Source organism: Cheilinus undulatus, linkage group 6 (assembly GCF_018320785.1).
Source record: "Cheilinus undulatus linkage group 6, ASM1832078v1, whole genome shotgun sequence".
NCBI classification, from domain to species: Eukaryota; Metazoa; Chordata; class Actinopteri; order Labriformes; family Labridae; genus Cheilinus; species Cheilinus undulatus.
In genome coordinates this window covers 29,331,418-29,349,668 of record NC_054870.1, presented here as the reverse complement: position 1 = coordinate 29,349,668, position 18,251 = coordinate 29,331,418, and the positions used below count along the sequence as shown (strand labels likewise).

The 18,251-nt window shown below is 38.8% G+C and overlaps 1 protein-coding gene across 1 annotated transcript in view; it reads right to left on the bottom strand.

Moving 5' to 3' along the window:
* Window positions 1-16,103: 16,103 nt before the first annotated feature.
* Window positions 16,104-18,251, bottom strand: part of oprm1 (opioid receptor, mu 1) — a 65,394-nt gene continuing 63,246 nt past the window's right edge. The window contains exon 6 of the mRNA XM_041788842.1: window positions 16,104-17,753. Coding sequence (XP_041644776.1) covers window positions 17,748-17,753 — 6 coding nt within the window. The 3' untranslated portion in view covers window positions 16,104-17,747. The remainder of the gene's footprint in view (window positions 17,754-18,251) is intronic.

Sequence of the window (18,251 nt, the reverse complement as noted above, 5' to 3'; positions counted from 1 at the left end):
AACAGCTGGCAGCATCCATCACGATAATGGACAGACTATAAGAGTGTGAACTAGCAGAACAAATTGCTGCCAAAACATCATTCAAAAGCATATTTACGTCAAAGTAAGTCATACAATCTAAGATCGCTTCTTTAAGGTTCACCATTGCATGTGACTAAAGTAGAAAACTCATCCTCTGCTGAAAGATCACATGCTGACAGCTGTTCATTGATTGTCTCCACAGCTCATCTGCTCCATAGAAAAATTCCTGACAAGAATAGCTTAGTATGAAGGATAACAGTAATTAGAGAGGACGGTCAATTTATCACGCTGCCCGGTTAAGATCTACAGGGATTGGGAATACATTTTAGAGAGCACGTCTTAGCAGAAACCACAGGGAGTGAGGTCAAAGCCGTTTGACATTTTCACTGTTGGGGAGACCCAATATTGTCCTTATTTCATTATAGAGAAAGACATCAGAGAACCCAGAGGATGCTGTGGGCTTTAATTAGTTTATGTGCCTCTATGCCTGTGGTAGAGTGAGGCTTTAGCTACAGAGGCCCTAAGCTGACATGCATCCATACATTTTAATTATACCTACTGTGTTTACATAGAAATAACACATTAAAAGATGAATTAGGGATGGGAAATACCACATTTTTAAATTTGATACGATAACAATAATTTTTGATGTAATTTTACCTATATAGATACTTTTGAAAAAAGAATATAATATTGGACTATAAATCTTTTAAAAGGTACACATTTCAGGCAAATATAATGATGTATCCATGTCATTCAGAAATGTATTTACTTCCATTAAATTTAATTCAATAACTAATTTAGATTTACTTTTTTTGTTTCTACAATGTGGTCCTCATACATTTTGTGGTATTTCCATGTGGCCTCAGAGCAGTTTTTGTTATATTTTCTTACAGTTTTGAAAGTGACGCTGCTGAGATGTGTTACTTGTCTATGATTGGTCCCCAAAGTCACATGGCACAGAAGGATAGACATGTCTGACTGGTCTCAAAAGTCATGTGACCTGTACAAACAGTAAAGGCACTTCCACCACTACCAGGAATAACAACAGAGTGGTGCAGGAATGAGTCGTAAGACGCAGAAGTGAGTTAGTATTCTAGCACTTCTGGTTCCTTCGTCTGAAAGTCTATGGGATTTTTGAATGAGTTTTCGGTTAAATGCCTGATATAAGGTCTGTGGTGAACACAAGCTCAAGAGAGTTTAATGTTTTATCCTACAACATAAAATACATCTGAAACATGCCCCACCTTTGAATTGTGTATCTTTTCACATCTTAATAAAGGTGGTTGCTAAAAGACAGCTAACAAAGACTGCAGCGTTTGTCCGTAAGCCTATACACCATCATCTGAAATGTGGCAACTTAGTGTGCCATTCACTAGTATCCTCGGGTGATGACGTTAAATTCAGTTGACTGTGTTGTAGTTCAATATAGCATGACTTTAGCTTTTTACTAGATTAACGAACCAGATATGATGCTTATAAATTTATCAAGATTATCCTTATGAAAAAAATGTGAAAGTTTCATGAACTTTTATTGGAAAAAGATCTTATTTTCAGCAATAATCCAAAAACCCATTGAAAAATCCCATAGGCTCGACACCGAGGGAACCCATGCGACGCGAACTTCCGGGTTTGCCAACAAAATTACGTCACGACTGCACCACTCTATGACAGAAAGCTTTAGCCTTAGGCCTTGTTTACATGACAACGTTATGCTTCGTTTTCTGTTTTCATTTGCAAAAAGTTCCACGTCTACACGGCAATGTTTTGAAAACAATCTTCGTCTACACGAGAACGCAGGAAACACAAAAATGCTGCACAATAAAACTGTCTACAACAAGGACAGTACTGCTAATTCACTCTTTTTCATGTTTTTGATATGTAACATTTTTATTACACATGGGTGCCTGCGCCAGGTTTGATTTTCCACGGACAATTTTTCTCTCCTAAAGCTTTGATTTCACGTGGATTTTCTTATAAAGTGCAGTTCATCCTGCTTTTAGCGTAGCAAAAGAATGATAGCCTTTTCAGAACAATATATCTACTTCACCTTTTTCAATTTTACCTGCTTCTTGAAGTGATGAACTATTTTTTTAACCTTAACACAGATGCTTCAATTCTGTCTCCTCCATCAGCTGCGCATTGATATGCTGCTGGTGGAGGAGGAGACGTAGGAGTCTACGGGCTGAAGTTAGTAAAGCTTAAAGAAAAAAAGATAAAATCTGAATCATTTCCGGGAAGCAGATATATAGGAAAATAGAAACATCATTCTGAAAAAAGGCTCCAGCTGCGCTCATGAGTGCTTTAGAAGAAAATCCACAAGAAATTTTTTAGTTTTTACTGTGGCTTAACAGATAAAACTAGACTCGACCAGGCAGCATAAAGATAGATTCATATGAATGAAATGGTATGAAATTGTTTAGAAGATGGCAAAGGAGGAGGGTTGTATTAAATACACTTAAGAACTCCCTCTTATTATCAACAAGTGTGTCCTTGATGGGGCCCTCACCTTTTTCTGAGGTTTTCATCATTTCAGTCTGATGCACCCAGCAGTTTGCATAACAGGCTCTTCATCTTGATAAGTGGACGCTGTGGAGATTCTGCTGAAAAGATGGGCCAAAACCATGCAGGGTTTCAGGGAGAATTTATACAATGATTTCACAACCATTCTCACATCTCATCCTTTCTTAGGTAGTGACTGGGGTAAAATCCTTCCAGGCAGTGATGGCATAATGTGGTGCAATCTATGGGGAGATGGACTCAGCGAGTGGTACATTCTAAGAAAAGCTTTTCTATAAACCGTCCTGTCAGTCAATGCAAAGCAGAGCTGCTAAGGAATGGATAAAACCTCTGGTCACAGTCAAGAATGGATGAAAGGGCTTTTACTCGAGTAATTAAGTTGTTTACTTTCTCATCCACTGCTCGGAACCAGGCCCGCCCCTGCCTGTACGCAAACTACGCATAGCGCGTAGGGCCTCAACATCGTGGGGGGCCTCACTTTGAGCGTTTGTTTTCTTTTTTCTCTCTCTGCACATCAGTCTGGTGTTTGTATGATAAATATGCTCAATGTATGTTCAACGCTGACCTAACATAAACTTTACCTGGCTGTCACATTAGTGAATAAACCCTCAAGATATCTATTTTTGGAGATCTGTGCCATCCTGATCTATGAACTACGCGCAGTGTCGGCTTGCTCTCCCTTTCCCTCTCCCTCTCTCCCCTGACGCTTGCAGCTCATAAACTCTCATCACATCTGTCCTGTATATCCACCTGTTATCCTGCAACCTCTCCGGTCAAAAGACAGCTTCTACAGTTGTTTAGTTTGTGAACTTGTGATAAAACTCCATAAAGTTCCCTTGCTGGTTCTGACCAGGAATTAATTGATGTCGTCGAACTTCCTCGCATAGATCAGCTGTTTTAAAATCAGGTTGCGGGTGAAAACAAATAAAGACAACTTATAGTTTAAGGTGATTTAATAAAAGAAAGCCGTCTGATGATAACACTGAGGCAGAAACATATCACAGTCTGCTTAAGGTCTCACTTCGGCAAGGGGCCCTCCTGACCCAACAGGAATCTGCTTATAAATGTCTCTGGAAAAGACTGCACATTCTAGAGAAGCCTGCTATTAGCGGTGACTTCCAGGTAAGGCTTCCCTTTCCCTTGCAGAGATTGCATCTGCAACACAAACGTTCATTTCCTGGCGCAATGCCTGTTGTTCTGCTTAATCTCACTTCATCAGTAGAAAGCACACAGCTGCTTTATTTGGACTCAGTTTTGTGGGAGCAACCAACATTATTAGTAATTTACTTTGAAATAAAAACTTTAAATTCAATGATTTTTAAGTCTATCCTTATAGGGAGGAAATACGCTGTTAAAATGTTAATTTAGAGTGCTGATCTATTATTTCTGCCTTTAAGGTACGCAGGAAATCTAAATGCAATTTGTGACTCAAGTTGAAATGTTTGATTTAACAGATTGTTAGCTGTCCTGATAGAAAAGCTCTTGGGCTGTTGCAGGTAAGGACACAATTTATCTGATGTGTTGAAGAACCATTGGTTATACTTATGTATTAAGATATTTTGTATTCAAAGACATCAGTGTATAGATTCTGTTTATTCTTGCCTTTTAGCTTTTTGTTTTCATTCTCCTGATAGTTGTAGCTTTATCTCACTTTTGAAAAGCTACCCCTTTGGTGAAATAATAGTCACAGCAGCATGATAATTAAACCTTGATAGCCAATCTTTTACCACACAGAACTGGGAACTGCACTGCACAGTACTAGCAGGAGGAGAGGGTAATGAAATCAGCTGGATGGATGGGAATATTGCCTGGTTGGACGGCTCCTGTGCCCCACAGACCCACTGAGTGATAGCCTCGTGAAAGACGGACTCAGCGATATTTCCAGTGATTTAAACCAAGTGGTGAAGATTCAGTACATCACCATCCAGCAGGCCATGGAGGAGGATAGAGAGAAGTAGTAAAAAAACAAACAGCACCCTGCAGGGTTGTTTAAGCAGTGGCTGCTTGGTCGATGGACAGATCTGAGGCGGCTCGTTGGTCAGCTGTCAAACTGCCCCGTTCTGCTGGGTAGCAGGTTCATTTGCGAGCTGGATGGCAGCTTTACGGCACTCAGCAGTCTGTTCCTGCTAATTTGCTTTCTGATACATTAGCTCGACCAACTTGAGGCGATTTTTCTGCCTTATACTTCCTCGACCCTTTCCCTGACTTTATTTCCCCCTGCACACCTGAACTTCCTCATCTCGCCCTCCTCATCTGCCGTGAACCACGCAAGCGGTAAAAAAACTCAGTGGTTCTCTGGTTATAAGATGAGAGCCGCTTATTCTTTCATCCAGGTGTGAAATAGCTTGAGGAAGCGCTGTGACAGTGCTGAGTCGCTTGGGTTTCTGGAGGAGGGCTTAAATTGGATTTGGCACAGCTCTGATCATACATTCTGCCCCTTCTGTTGGATGATCATAAGGTTTATTTGCTGTTAAGGACTTTATTTATCTAGTGACCTCATGCAAAGATAAAAAGCCTGTTTACTGAATGCTTTAGTTATGACATAAGAAAGAGAGACTTTGACCTTTGTGTTTTTTCCTGAAACCTTTGGACCAGAACAGTAAGGCGTAGATTACCAAGTTATCCTCAAATATAGTGCAATATAATTTTTGCTTTCAATTTCTTATGCAATATAAATTAGAGTACAATTCAATGTCTGTCATCAGGCAGGTCCATCTTTAAAAGCTCCAGTCTAAAACATTCAGATCTGAGAATGGATGAACCAATCAGAGTTATTTCAGGAGAGCAAGGCTGTAACCATGGGCGCGATTAGTTTTACTGCAATCCGGTAAGCAATGGCGACCAGTGATGTGATTGGCTTGGGTGTAGCAGTTTTATCAGAACAGGACAATATTTCTATATTAAACAGGAAGCTTAGTAAATTTGAGCTCATAAATGTCACACTACCAGCACGAACCAAAATATAGCGACCTCCTGGTGAATTTATAAACTCAAATTACTCAAAATGCAGATATCTAGTGAGTTTTTTAGTTCAATATACATACAAGAGATACAAAAACCTATCCAACAAGATGAGCTTGTCTGATCATGCAGGACTCCTTTTAAACATATCATCTGCGATGGATACAGTGCCTAAAAGTCTCCCCTTTGTAGTGGTGTTGAAAATAATCATATTCATGATGCAACTCACTGCTGATGTGGATGATTCTGTATCGATGCAGAGGTAGCTCATAACCAATTTAGATTTTCTCCCTTGCAGCTGGATGTACCTTAAATCACTGGTTTCCAACCTGGGGTCCAGGACCCTCGGGGGGGGGCGCCAAAGATCTTAAGGGGGTGCAAGGCTTTTTCTGCTCTGAGGCTGCCAAAAATTGATTAGCAAATGTTGACTAAAACCGTGATAAAGCAGTTAGTAAGTCGTTTCTACAAATGTATTTTGATAAGAAAAGCATGCATAGGCCTTTTTAGGGTTTTATCAGTGAAACAAGTAAATCTATCTTGATTTTTGGTGGTAATGTCACTTTATCTTCTCTATTGGGTCCTGGGGGACTCAGAGAAAAGTCTTTGGTACAGGTAGGGGGGGCTCCAAAGAAAAATGGTTGAGAAACACAGCCTAAAATAATCAAACAACCCGTTTCCCTTCAAACGGGGCTTCTTTGCGCCCTAACCCTCCTACTGATTATTTTAGGAAAGGAGTTAAGTACACCAGGGTGCCAAATGACTGAAACTATTATTAATCCCACAGACTTAATTCCACTCAAACCTATTAAAAGCATATCAAAACTACATGATAAGTATCAAGAGTGTTAATCTATACATAATAAGACAAAGAATGCACTTGATTGCATTCACAATCATCTGCCATTTAATATCTGCCAAAAAACACATTGAGGTTCCATGCATGTGGAGAAAACAGGAGTATCATGATTCTGTTTGATCTTTTCAAATAGAATACATCAGTGCTTCATTCAGACTATCATTTTTCTCCTGCAGACAAAGGGTCGTTTAACATCTCTTTGGTTCATTTATCTCCTGCTCAGGCACAGGCAGCTCTACAACATCCCAGCTGAAGGAGAGCACCGTCTCTGCTGGAACAGGAGGTATTTAAAGCCATTTGTTATTAATCGTCGTGACGGGGTAAATCATGCTGCCAAGTCCTATAAGGTAATGCCTGGCTCCCCGACAGACCCGTACATGACACGAGAGAGTCGAGAACACGCCCACACATTTCCGAGTCCCTGCTGATGATGGCACCGGTGTGAGCACCTCATGCTCAGTACACATGCAAGCAGGGACACGCACATGCAAACAAACATGCACAGCGACGTCACAGATTGTCTGGGTTGATGAAGGTTGTGCATGAATTTACATTTTACACACAATCTAAGATGAAATACTGCATCAGGGTGTACTACGTGATTAAAATAATCCCGTAGACTAATGAACAAAAAACATGCAAATTAGCAGGTGTTTCAAACACCCTCTGTCACTCATGCTATGTGTTGTGATTCATATGTACAGTCATATGCTATCAAGTGGCATCTTTCTGAGTGTGAGGCAGGGTCAGAGGGAACAGAAGAATCAGAACTAGATGCATTTACTCTTTATAAGACTAACAAAATAGAGATTAATACTTCATTTAAAACAGAAAAGGGGGGATTAGAAGATAGTAGATGCTTAAGGCTAGCGTATTTAAGCTCCTGTGAGGACTTTCTTGCTGCTTTTGAATCTTAATGAGCTGAAAGAATAGATCGAATAACATCCAAGATCAGTAGCATAAATATTGAATGTTTTTGTTCAGCTATTTCTATATGTGCAGGAAAAGACGAGCAAAAACATGGCACAGACCACTCTGTACATGGAGGATCCAGATAGATACAACCAAATATTTCTCATGGGGACTTTATAATATGCAAATTTAAGAGTTGATGTTCAGTAGATGTTGCGCTGTAGCAGCAGTCTCTCAAAGCCAGAAAATCATACCTCCACTATCCTTTAAACCGCCACCTCTCCTATCTTATCTCTACTCAGTGTTCAGACCAGCTGCAGATAGTTGTGGAAGAGCGTTCAAAAGCCCACCAATTACAGAAGACGGGATACATCAGGACCGGGATGGGACTTTTCAGCCCTAGAGTTCACACAAGCCCACTTGTATAAATGTGTATTTAGTAAGTTTATTTTAATACAAATCAATTTTTTAAAAGCCTAAAAAGTCTCTTTTGCAAACTACTTTGCAGTTGCTCTCACACTGTGGGACAACAGCTCACCTACGCCTTGTGTGACACATATCATCGTCTCATGACAATCCTCATAATTATGACCTACCAGAGGATTATTGCCATTATCATAATTATCAAACAAAGACAGGGTTGACAGTTTTACTCATCATTTGTGTTTTTTTAAGTCTTCCCGTTTAGTGAAATTGCAAATGTCCCATATATGGATATTTCTCAAATTTAAAAACCCTTATCAACACATGTGTGGATAAAAGTGCTTTCAATGACAGATAATGTCCTAAGAAGTCTCTAGTTGTTGGATGCTAATTATTTCCAGCAGAAGTTCAACCTCCACAATATCAATAGGCCGTCAAACTGTAGCCAACCATTTAGCAAACACTGTTGAAAGATTTTTGCTTGCAGAGTTGTCTGAGTTTCTCCGTTGTAAACAGTCCAGCAAAGCCTGCCTTTGGCTGGGCGGTTCTCTGCATTGGCAATGTGCTCAGCCAGCAAGTGGTGCGGGGTATTTAAGACTCTACCAACTCAGTTCATGTCGACAATAAGTGCAAATAACATCAGCCTTATCTGGCATAACTTTAAAGCTGAACTTGCTATACAAAAGTCTCTGTTCTTCATCCATTTCTGCCTGCTTGCAGTGCATCACTACAATGGGTCAAGGGTCATACAGAACGCACATGCATTGATCTTGTGTTACTCGTTAACAGTGGTGTTAAAAGGAATATAAGTTAACACATTATCAGCACATTAACTTTTGATAGCTCTAGTTTTAAGTAAACAGAACTCAATCATTTGAAGTGTTTTTTGTCATTGCACTTTAATCATTTGACAGTAATGCCTTAATCTACAGAGTTTTCCCAGAATGCCTTTGGGGATTTGACACTTTTGCACCCTGAGTGAAGTTACTGACTCAGTGAGAGAAGTCCTGCCTGTGGGGCGAAACCTCAATACATTGATGATAAACTGAACATGATGAAGAGGACTTCCTGTTTCAGTGTGCATCTTACACTCATTGTCACTGGTAGCCACTTAAGATGGTCTCCCTTGGGAAACAATAAAGTTTGTGGTAGAAATAACGAGAAACTGCAGTGGATGAAGAACATATGGCTTTGAGAAAACAGAAATTACTCAAACACGTTGTTTTGAGTTGGATTTAAACAGAATTTGTAGTGAGGGAACGTTTCTACAGTGCAGCTTAACTTAAAAAAGTTAACCCAACATACAGTAAATGTTTGAGTAATGAATACTCAAAAAATCGATTTCCACTACTTGAAAAACTTTGATGTAATCAGTTTCAACAACATTTTGAGCAGTTTCAACTTGTTTAGTTTCACAGTGTAGATAGGCTGTACTCTTTAGCCTTAACATTGACTGAGTCCTGCCCACTCTCATGGCTGTGCTTGATAGTGGTGATGGCTCGTCCACACTCTCAATATCAGCAGTAAAACTGGATGAGGAGCAGCAGCTACAGCAGAGGGGCTGCATGGAAATATTTTACACTTAGTTCTTGTAACATATATTTGCCTAGAACTTATCTGCATTATAAACATTAGGCTATATAGCACCACACAGTTCATTGAATTCACTCATAAACTGGGACGATAGTTTACACCTCATGTTGTGTTTTGTGTGGAATATCTGGTTTTCTAGCCTACCTGTGTCATCCTGGTGATGGTGTTGAGAAAATCTTATCAAGTTTAGCCCATTTTGGCCACATCAGCTTCTAAAGCTTTCTATCTTTTTCAGCACCACATTAGTTCTTTTTAGGGTCCATCTTTTTCTGTTTATCATCCTGAACTTCCCTTGGTGGAGGGATTAACGGCGTTCAGGGCACAAAGGTAATTATAGAACCAATGTTTCCAGACAGACGGACACTGATGGACTTCCCCAACCAAGCCTACCAGTTGGCTGTCAGATGGACAGCAGCAGTGTCAGGAGATGCTGTGGGAGAGAAGAAGGAGATTTAGAGAGGGAGCTGGGAGTTGAGAGGAGAAATGCTATTAGTGCCCACACCTGTATGGTCCATCCACTTTCACTGAACAGCAGCCTTTGCAGTCCTAAAGCCAGCCCGACCCACAAGGAATTCTGCTGGTTCTCCAGATAAGTCACTAAAGACTGGCATGTATTTACTTACATTTACTCTGTTTGGATGATAACACTATGTACATTGTGGTTGCCTTCAAGAAGATAAACATGTTACCATGCTTTGGCATCCTGACATTACTTTATAAATCAGTAAAAATCTAGAGAAAACTCATCAACTCATTTAACAACAAAAAAAGTAAAATAAATCATATGAGTGTGAGTGCTTCTGTACATTGCAGACTTCAGCCACAGTAGCAGCCACACGTGTCATGCTGAAAACTGCTCTTCAACCAACTTTTGGGTCCTGGCCCATCATTTAAGAACCACTGATTTAAACCAAAGTCTCTTCTTCAGTTTGAAGAATCTGCTGGTTCTCTTTGGACTTGTACTCTTGAGATGGAACTCAACTATTTGTGACAATACGGAAAATGCCTCTATCTGTCTCTCTTCCCTCCACATAACGACATGGCTGGATGTGGTGGTGGTGGGTCACAATAAAAAAAACATATGAAACATGTTTGTGCCTCTGAGTCAACTACAACAGGCTGAAGGAAGTGTCTTTCCACCAATGTGAACAGAGAATTGAAAACAAAAAAACTTCACCCTGTCCCCAGACAGACATAACTGAACAATGTATTTTGGCTGGATATACCTGCTTATATGATGCTTTAAATGTTGCAAATTATACCTTTAAATCAATCAACAATCAATCAATCGATCAATCAATCAATCAAACTTTATTTACATAGCATTTTTCATACAAGAAAATGAGGCACAAAGTGCTTTACAAACAGACAGATAAATTAAAAGAAGATAAAAGGAAGTATGACCCAAACCCACTCTGCCAAACCCCCTAACCCACCCACCCCGCAATCCATACACAGTATTGGCAAAATGCATCATAAATAAAAGAAACTGGCAGAACAGGAAATTGCATGTACCCAGTGCGCACTGAGGAAAGGCCATCTTAAAATGAGTAAACACTGGATGTTAGGTTAAAGTGTAAAATTAAAAATATCATCAAATAGAATAAAAATAAATTGAAATGAAGTAAAAAATAAACAAATAATAAAAGGGTGCTGTAGTGAGAATAAAAACACTAAAAGGTAACGGCAATATGCTCAAACAGGGAAATAAAACAGTTAAGAAGAACTTGGGGAAAAATGATCAAACAAGAGGATAAACTACTAAAAGATAATTCTGAAGTTAAAATAGAATAAGACTACACCTAAATTACAAAAACAGTTAAAGATGAGTAGATTAAATTCAGGTAAAAGCCAGACTAAAAAGGTAGGTCTTGAGTTTGCTTTTAAACACATTAACATTAGGCGTAGCCCTCAGGTCTTCAGGTAAGCTGTTCCATAGACGATGCCATAGTGATAAAAAGCTGCCTCACCGTAAGTTTTTGTTCTAACTTTGGGAACTGTTAACAGGGAACTTCTTGAAGGCCTGAGGGCTCGACTGGGCTCATAAGGTAAAAGCAACTCAGATAAATAAGAAGGGGCAAGACCATTTAAAGTTTTAAAAACCAGGTAAGGTAATTTCTTATCCATGTTGGACCTGAGGTCATTAACAATTTTAACTAAAACTGTCTCTGTACTGTGATTTTTCCTTTAACCAGATTGATACATTTCATAAATATGTCTAAAATTAATAAAATCATTTAACTGGTTTAAAACAATCTTCGCTAAAATTTTACTTAAAAATGGCAAATTGGATACAGGTGTAAAATGATCAGCTACTGCTGCATCCAAATTGCTTTTCTTCAGAAGGGGTTAAATAATAAAGTTTTAAAAGCAGAGGGGATAAGTCTGTCTGAAGAGAATAATTTAAAATGGTAAGAAAATCATGTTTAAAAAAAGTCATAAAAGTTTTTAAAAAGGGATGCTTGGATGGGGTCTAAAAGGCAGGTAGTTAATTTGAGTTGTTAAAAACTTTTTCAAGCATCTCAGCATCAACCAGGACAAAACTCTCCAGGGTTTCCTCATTTCAAAGCAAAGATTCTGAAGAGTTTAAATTAAAAGGCTGAGAAAGTAAATGGTTTTGCTCTGATAAAATCTATTTTACTGCTGAAGTGGACTGCAAAGTCATCACATGACAAGTTTGAATTATGAGGTTGGTTCAAAACAGGGTTGATTAAATGGTCGATGGTTGTAAAAAGAACTTTTGGATTGTTTTGATTATTGCGAATTAATTACCTCCGTCAATGAGGTTATGTGATCAGCAGGGTTTGTTAGTTAGTTTGTTCATTTTTAGCAACATAACTTAAACAGTTATGTACGGATTTTGATGAAATTTTCAGGAAATGTCGGAAATGGCAGAAGGAAGAACTGATTCGATTTTGGGACCACCATCTGGATCCAGGAATTTTTTAAAGGATTCTGTACTATTGAGAGATAAGGCTAAAGGTGGAGGTCTGCGTTCTCTGAGTGCTTTTCTAGTTTTGAAAATGTTTTCTTCTTGCTTGTTTGATGGCTGTGTTGTACATTTTCAGATGATTGCGGAAAATGTTGTAGTTAACTTGATTTTTTTTTTGTTTCGCCGCCTCCATTCTGCTTTTCTGCAGCTTCTCTACAGATTGATGATGTAATTGTTTTTCCAGGGAGGCTTTGGGTTTGTTGATAAATTTTTGATTTTTATTGGTGCCACAGTGTCCAGAGCTGACCTAAGTTTACTGTTAAAATTTTCAACAATAAAATCACAGGAGGAAGGTGAGGGGGTATCAGTTAAAATGTCAATAAAATCTGCAGCCACTTCAGCAGTAAGATAGCGCTTCCTGACAGTACACACTGGGATTTCCCGTTGCTTAAAATCACTGATATTAAAAAACACACAGAAATAGTCAGACAAGCCCACGTCCATAACAGAGGTCACAGATGCCGATAGGCCATAGGTAATGACAAGATCTAAAATGTGACCTCTGTTGTGGGTGGGCTGTGTTACATGTTGGATAAAATTCATACAGTTAAGAAAGTTTAAAAATTCGGAGCTAAGAGAGTCTGATTGATTGTTGACATGCAAATCAAAATCACCCCCAAAAAAAACCTCCGTCATACTTTGGCTGAAAGAGAGCAATTCTGAAAATTCAGCAACAAAATAGTCACAACGTTTAGGTGGTCTGTAGATGGTCAAACATAGTATAGGAGGACTACTAAAACAAAGGAAGGATATTCAAAAGATGTGTACTCGTCAAATAAAATGTCTTTAAAACCACGATCTGCTAAGAAAATTGTTGCTGTTCCCCCTCCTCTTTTTCCTTGCCTGAAAGAATAAGAAAATTGGTAATCAGGGGGATATGCTTCAGTGAGGGCTGCAGGTGCATCAGTGCTGAGCCAAGTTTCAGTTACAAACATAAATCAATATTTTTGTCTAAAATCAGGTTGTTAATAAGAAAGTCTTGTTTAAAAGGGATTGAACATTTAAAAGTGCTATATTTAGTGTATTCTGTGATGTTTGGGGGGTTTAGACGGGTGTGAGTGTGTGAGATTATGGGTTTGAGATTATGTAGATTCGCGCCTGAGGTTTTAAACGGTGGTTGTCTGTGTGCTCTCTGGTGGTAATAATGGCAGGGATAGGTTAATAGTTTTTAAAATCAGATGGTCCAAATCCAGTAGGATGTAATTTACTGTCAAAAGAGGAGCTAAAATGATAGGGACTAGGACCTGGGGGACATCAGTCTAAAAAGTGGAACATTTAATCAGATGGCATAGGTTCTATTATGCACAGTGAATAATAACAATAATATGTCAGTGTATATGCCCTTCGAGTATACATTACTGCTGCTTCACTCTTTAGCACTCAACCTGTCCACCATGCTTGAGTTCACTTGATTTTTCAGGGCTGATTACGGGGGATATTGTGTGGAAAATTGCACAGACATGTGCAACACTCAGTCAAATGTACGACACTAAAGACACACTTAGCTGTAATGGTTACATGTCCAAGTAGTGCGTGCACGGTGGAACTGAGGCACAGTAAAATGATTGTTTCACACCACTACTGTCAAATTATTTGGTCTGTCATTTTAATCTCCAGTCAAAAACACACTGACCTGACAAAGTAACACAATTGTGTCCCAATAATAATCTGTTTTCATCACTTCTCTTCTGATGGCTGCTGGATTTAAGTAGGGGCTGCTCCAGCCTTATAAAAATAAATGCTGGAGTGATAGCCCGCATTTCTGTATAATTCATTTTATTGTCCTTTGTTGTGTTCTCTGTCTCTGAGAGCACAGAGATGAATAGCTTTTTGTGTGTCAGGATGGCAGACGTGCTTGGATTTAAAGAAAAGGACAGGAGACAATGCAGAACATTCTTTATTCAGATGCAAGAAAAAGGCATTCAGTGAGATTCAGAATTACACTTTATTAAACTGACAATGCACTGATTAACATAAAAGTAAATCTATTATGTTACAGTGTTGTTCATGGAGTACAAATTATGCTCTGTACACTGAATTACAAGAGGTGCCATTACAAGTTAAGCCATGATGTAAACAAGCAAATGTCCAAAGAAAAAAAGCAATGGCACTGCGTACAAATCTTAACATACAAGTACGTTTATACTAAGAATATATTCTGTGTGGTCCATCAAAATGCACCTGCAGCCAGATATGTCTTCATGTGACTGTTACATTGATGCCAAATTTACTGCTGTGACCATTACTGGTAGTTTGCAAAGCCAAAAGCATTATGAAGCACAAAGAGGTGACACCTCAGTCCTCAGGGTTGTTTTTTTTTTTTTTCATTATGTTTTTGCTTTGATAATACAGTTTATTCATGAAAGACACCTGAAGCCCATTCTAGCCAAATCCAGCTTTTTTTGTGATAAAGAATAATTCAGCCTCAGGCAATTCAGCTGCCTGATTTGAAAACCTTCCTCCTTCCTGCTATTTGATAGATGGCGTGTGTTCTCTTAAATGCAAAGTCAAAGCAATATAACCCAGACTGACTGAACAAAAAGCATGACATTTTCTGAATCTTTCCATCACTGAAACAGGGGTGTGTCCAGTTGTTGGCCCCTGTAGCACTTTTTGTGCATTTTAATGTTTTCTTTGGTTGGTAATTCTAACAGAAAGATTATGACATCAGCATTTATGAATTAGGGCCTATGTCCACTAACACATTTTTGTGCATTTTCAGTGCAAACCAATGTAGTTCTAAGCACAAAAGCACTGGTTGCTGTTCTTTTAATAGCTGCACTCCATGTTTAAATAATTACACTGCCAACTGCAATGTGCAGTAGTATGAAGTATGACTGGCAGTTGGTCATCAGTTTACAGTATGTAGCTGGTTTCTGGTCTAATAACGGAGGTAAACACTAATATGACTGATCTTTTCGAGGATAACATTTCCAGGTCTACAGCTGCTGTTAGTAAGGACAGTTATTTACTGATAATATTTCTATTATACATGCCAGAGCATCCAGGCCCTTAAACACTGAAGATTTTCATGTTACCACTCTACTTTTTGTATATGGACATATCCATATACAGTGCCTATAAAAAGTATTCACCCACTTAGATGTTTTACCCTTTTATTAATTTTAAAAATCAACCATGTTCAATATAATTTGGCTATTTTTTACAAAAAATATAACCAAAAAAGTGTCCCAAGCCATAGTTCTCTGGCAGACTGAATAAGGTTGCTCTCCAGGATTTTCCTATATTCTGCTGCATTCATTTTATCCTCTACCTTTACAAGCCTTCCAAGGCTGGCTGCCAAGAAGCATCCCCACAGTATGATGCTGCCACCACCATGCTTCATAGTGGGGATGGTGTGTTTTTCTGGTGAAGAACCTAAGTAACAGTTGTTGCATGCAGAGTTTCTCCCATCTCAGCTGCTGAAGCTTGTAACTCCTCCAGAGTAGTCATAGCTGTCTCACTAGTCTCCTTCGTGCCAGATCACTCAGTTTGTGGGGACGGCCTGATCTTGGCAGAATTACACATGTGCCATATTCCTGGCATTTCTTGATGCCGGATTAACCTGAACTCTGAGGAATATTCACTGCCACAGTAGGTTTTTGTATCCATCCCCTGACTTAAACTTTTCAATAACCTTTTTCTTTAAGTTGCTAGGAGTGTTCTTTTGTTGTTTTGGTGTAATGATAGCCAGGAATACTGATTAACTAGTTACAGGACCTTTCAGACACAGCTGTCTTTTTACCACAATACTTGAGACACATTCACTGCACTCAGGTGATCCCAGTTTCACTAATTGTGAGACTACTAGAGCACCAATTGGCTGAACCTCTGTTGAATTATGTCAGCTATTTTCATAGTAATCTGTTTCCACTTTGACATCATTGTTATTATTATTTTAATTTTGTTTAAAAAAATTAATAATATTGACCATGATCGATCCATAAAAACAATACCACTACTTTGTGTTCATACAGACTTCATTCCACCCCTAAATAATGGGCCGGGCCACCCAATTCAAAAATATCTGGACACACCCCTGCACAGCCCCAAATCAATTCATTCAATAGTCTGTTATGTTTAAACCTACATACTTTTACACTTAAACTTCAAGAATTTCACACACATATTTGTTAGATGGTGTACATCTTTTCAGGTAGCGAGGCAGGTTCAATAAGACAAATGTTATGTTTAAAAGCACATTAACTTGCTGGTCCACTATCATCTCCAAAAATCCTCATCTCGAAAATGTATATTTTCATGTTTCTAAAAAATGCAACAGATTTCTTACAGTATTTTACACGGCATATCAATACAATCATGTTCATCTTTACAGATCCATAAAAAAATACTGACAGTACACAGAATCTCAAGTAGAGCTACTATAAAGGCAACTGGCAAGTATCGTATACAGCACAACACGTAAGCACAAGCAATTCTACAGGTTACAGCAGATGTACAATCCTGCTTGGCTCACTAGTTAAAGTCCTCAGGAGAGGTGTGACTCTATTTAAAACCAGTCCTGGTGTAATGGCTGTCATAAGCAATGGTTAATCACACACAAGTAGTACCATATGTTCGCACTATAAGCCATAATAGCACAATCTGTGTGCTGTGCAAACAGGCTGATGCATCTTCTCAGCGGGTTTATAGGATCCGCAGTTCAGCACAAGGATCCAGTGAGATAAACACAGCTCTTTTTTCTTCTTTTACATTCAGAAATATGTTTAATTCAGTGGAGAAAACAGGTAGGGCTTTACTGAATGCCTGTTCAGTGAATAGTACAGCAACAGTTCTCTTTAAAGGACAGAATTACCATAGAAGAAGAAAAAGAAGGAATGAAAACAAAGGGACGGTAAATAATAAATAAACGCATTCAGTAAAAGGATCTTGTAACTCGTTATTAGAAAATTAATAATCTGTTCACAGCGCTGATACACAGCAATGACAGATGAGTTAGGGCAGGTGGATTTAATAAACAAAGAAGAAGCTTTTTACAGAGCAGATTGGGAGAATATCATATTAGTAGTGTCGCCATTTTTTTTTAATACATCTGTCTCTATTTACAGAGATTATTTTACTCCTTATAGACAATAATAGCAATAGAGTCATTATCTTAACAAGCCATGAAAGCTTTAGTGCACAATTTAGTAGAACAACTTCCTCAGTAAGGAGGTCATGATACTGTGATTCATCTTGGTTTTATGTTTAGTTTAGCTTGACACATTTCTACATTTGTTTAAGTAAATAAAAGCCTGGCACTGCCATGCAAAGAGTAATAGGGGCAGAGGGACTGCCAATCTGTTTTTTTTAAACTGGTCTGTGCTGTTGATTCTTATTGTGGTCCTGGACCGTTTGTGTGTTTTGTTTGTGTTTGTTTTGTCAGAGCCCTGTGGTGACCTGCGTGATCTCCGAGTTGAGATCGTCGTTGGCAGCACGGGTGTCCATCGACGATCCCTCCAAGGCTAGTCATACCTGCAGAGAGAGAGAGAGAGAGAGACGAGGTATGTCATCTTGTGCAGTGGGTAACTGTTCACCCTATCATGACACGAGATTCACAACTATCAGAGGTCTGTTTCAGAAAGCAGGTTGCCTGCAAACCCTGAGTGTGTTAACCCTGAAAGGAGGGAAACTCAGTTTTCTGTCTCAGAGAGGGAGGTAACTCAGACCCAAGAATGAGGAGTAAATCAAAGCCCTTCCAGAAAGGAATGAAAGCTCTGAGTCTGTTTTTTATTGTAACCGAGTCTTTGAAGCTAACCTGGTCAGGGGCAGGTTTCTTTATCTCCTCCCTCTCACTGAGCCAGAAAGTTTTATCTCTGCATTATTTTATTCATTAATTTATTTAATTTGTATTTGGCACATTATTTGTGTTTACTCTGAATTATAAAACCCATTATTTGAGACAGATATGAAAACATTTCATTAAATATATGTTTAAAACTGATCATGACATGCTTTTATTATTCTGTGTTT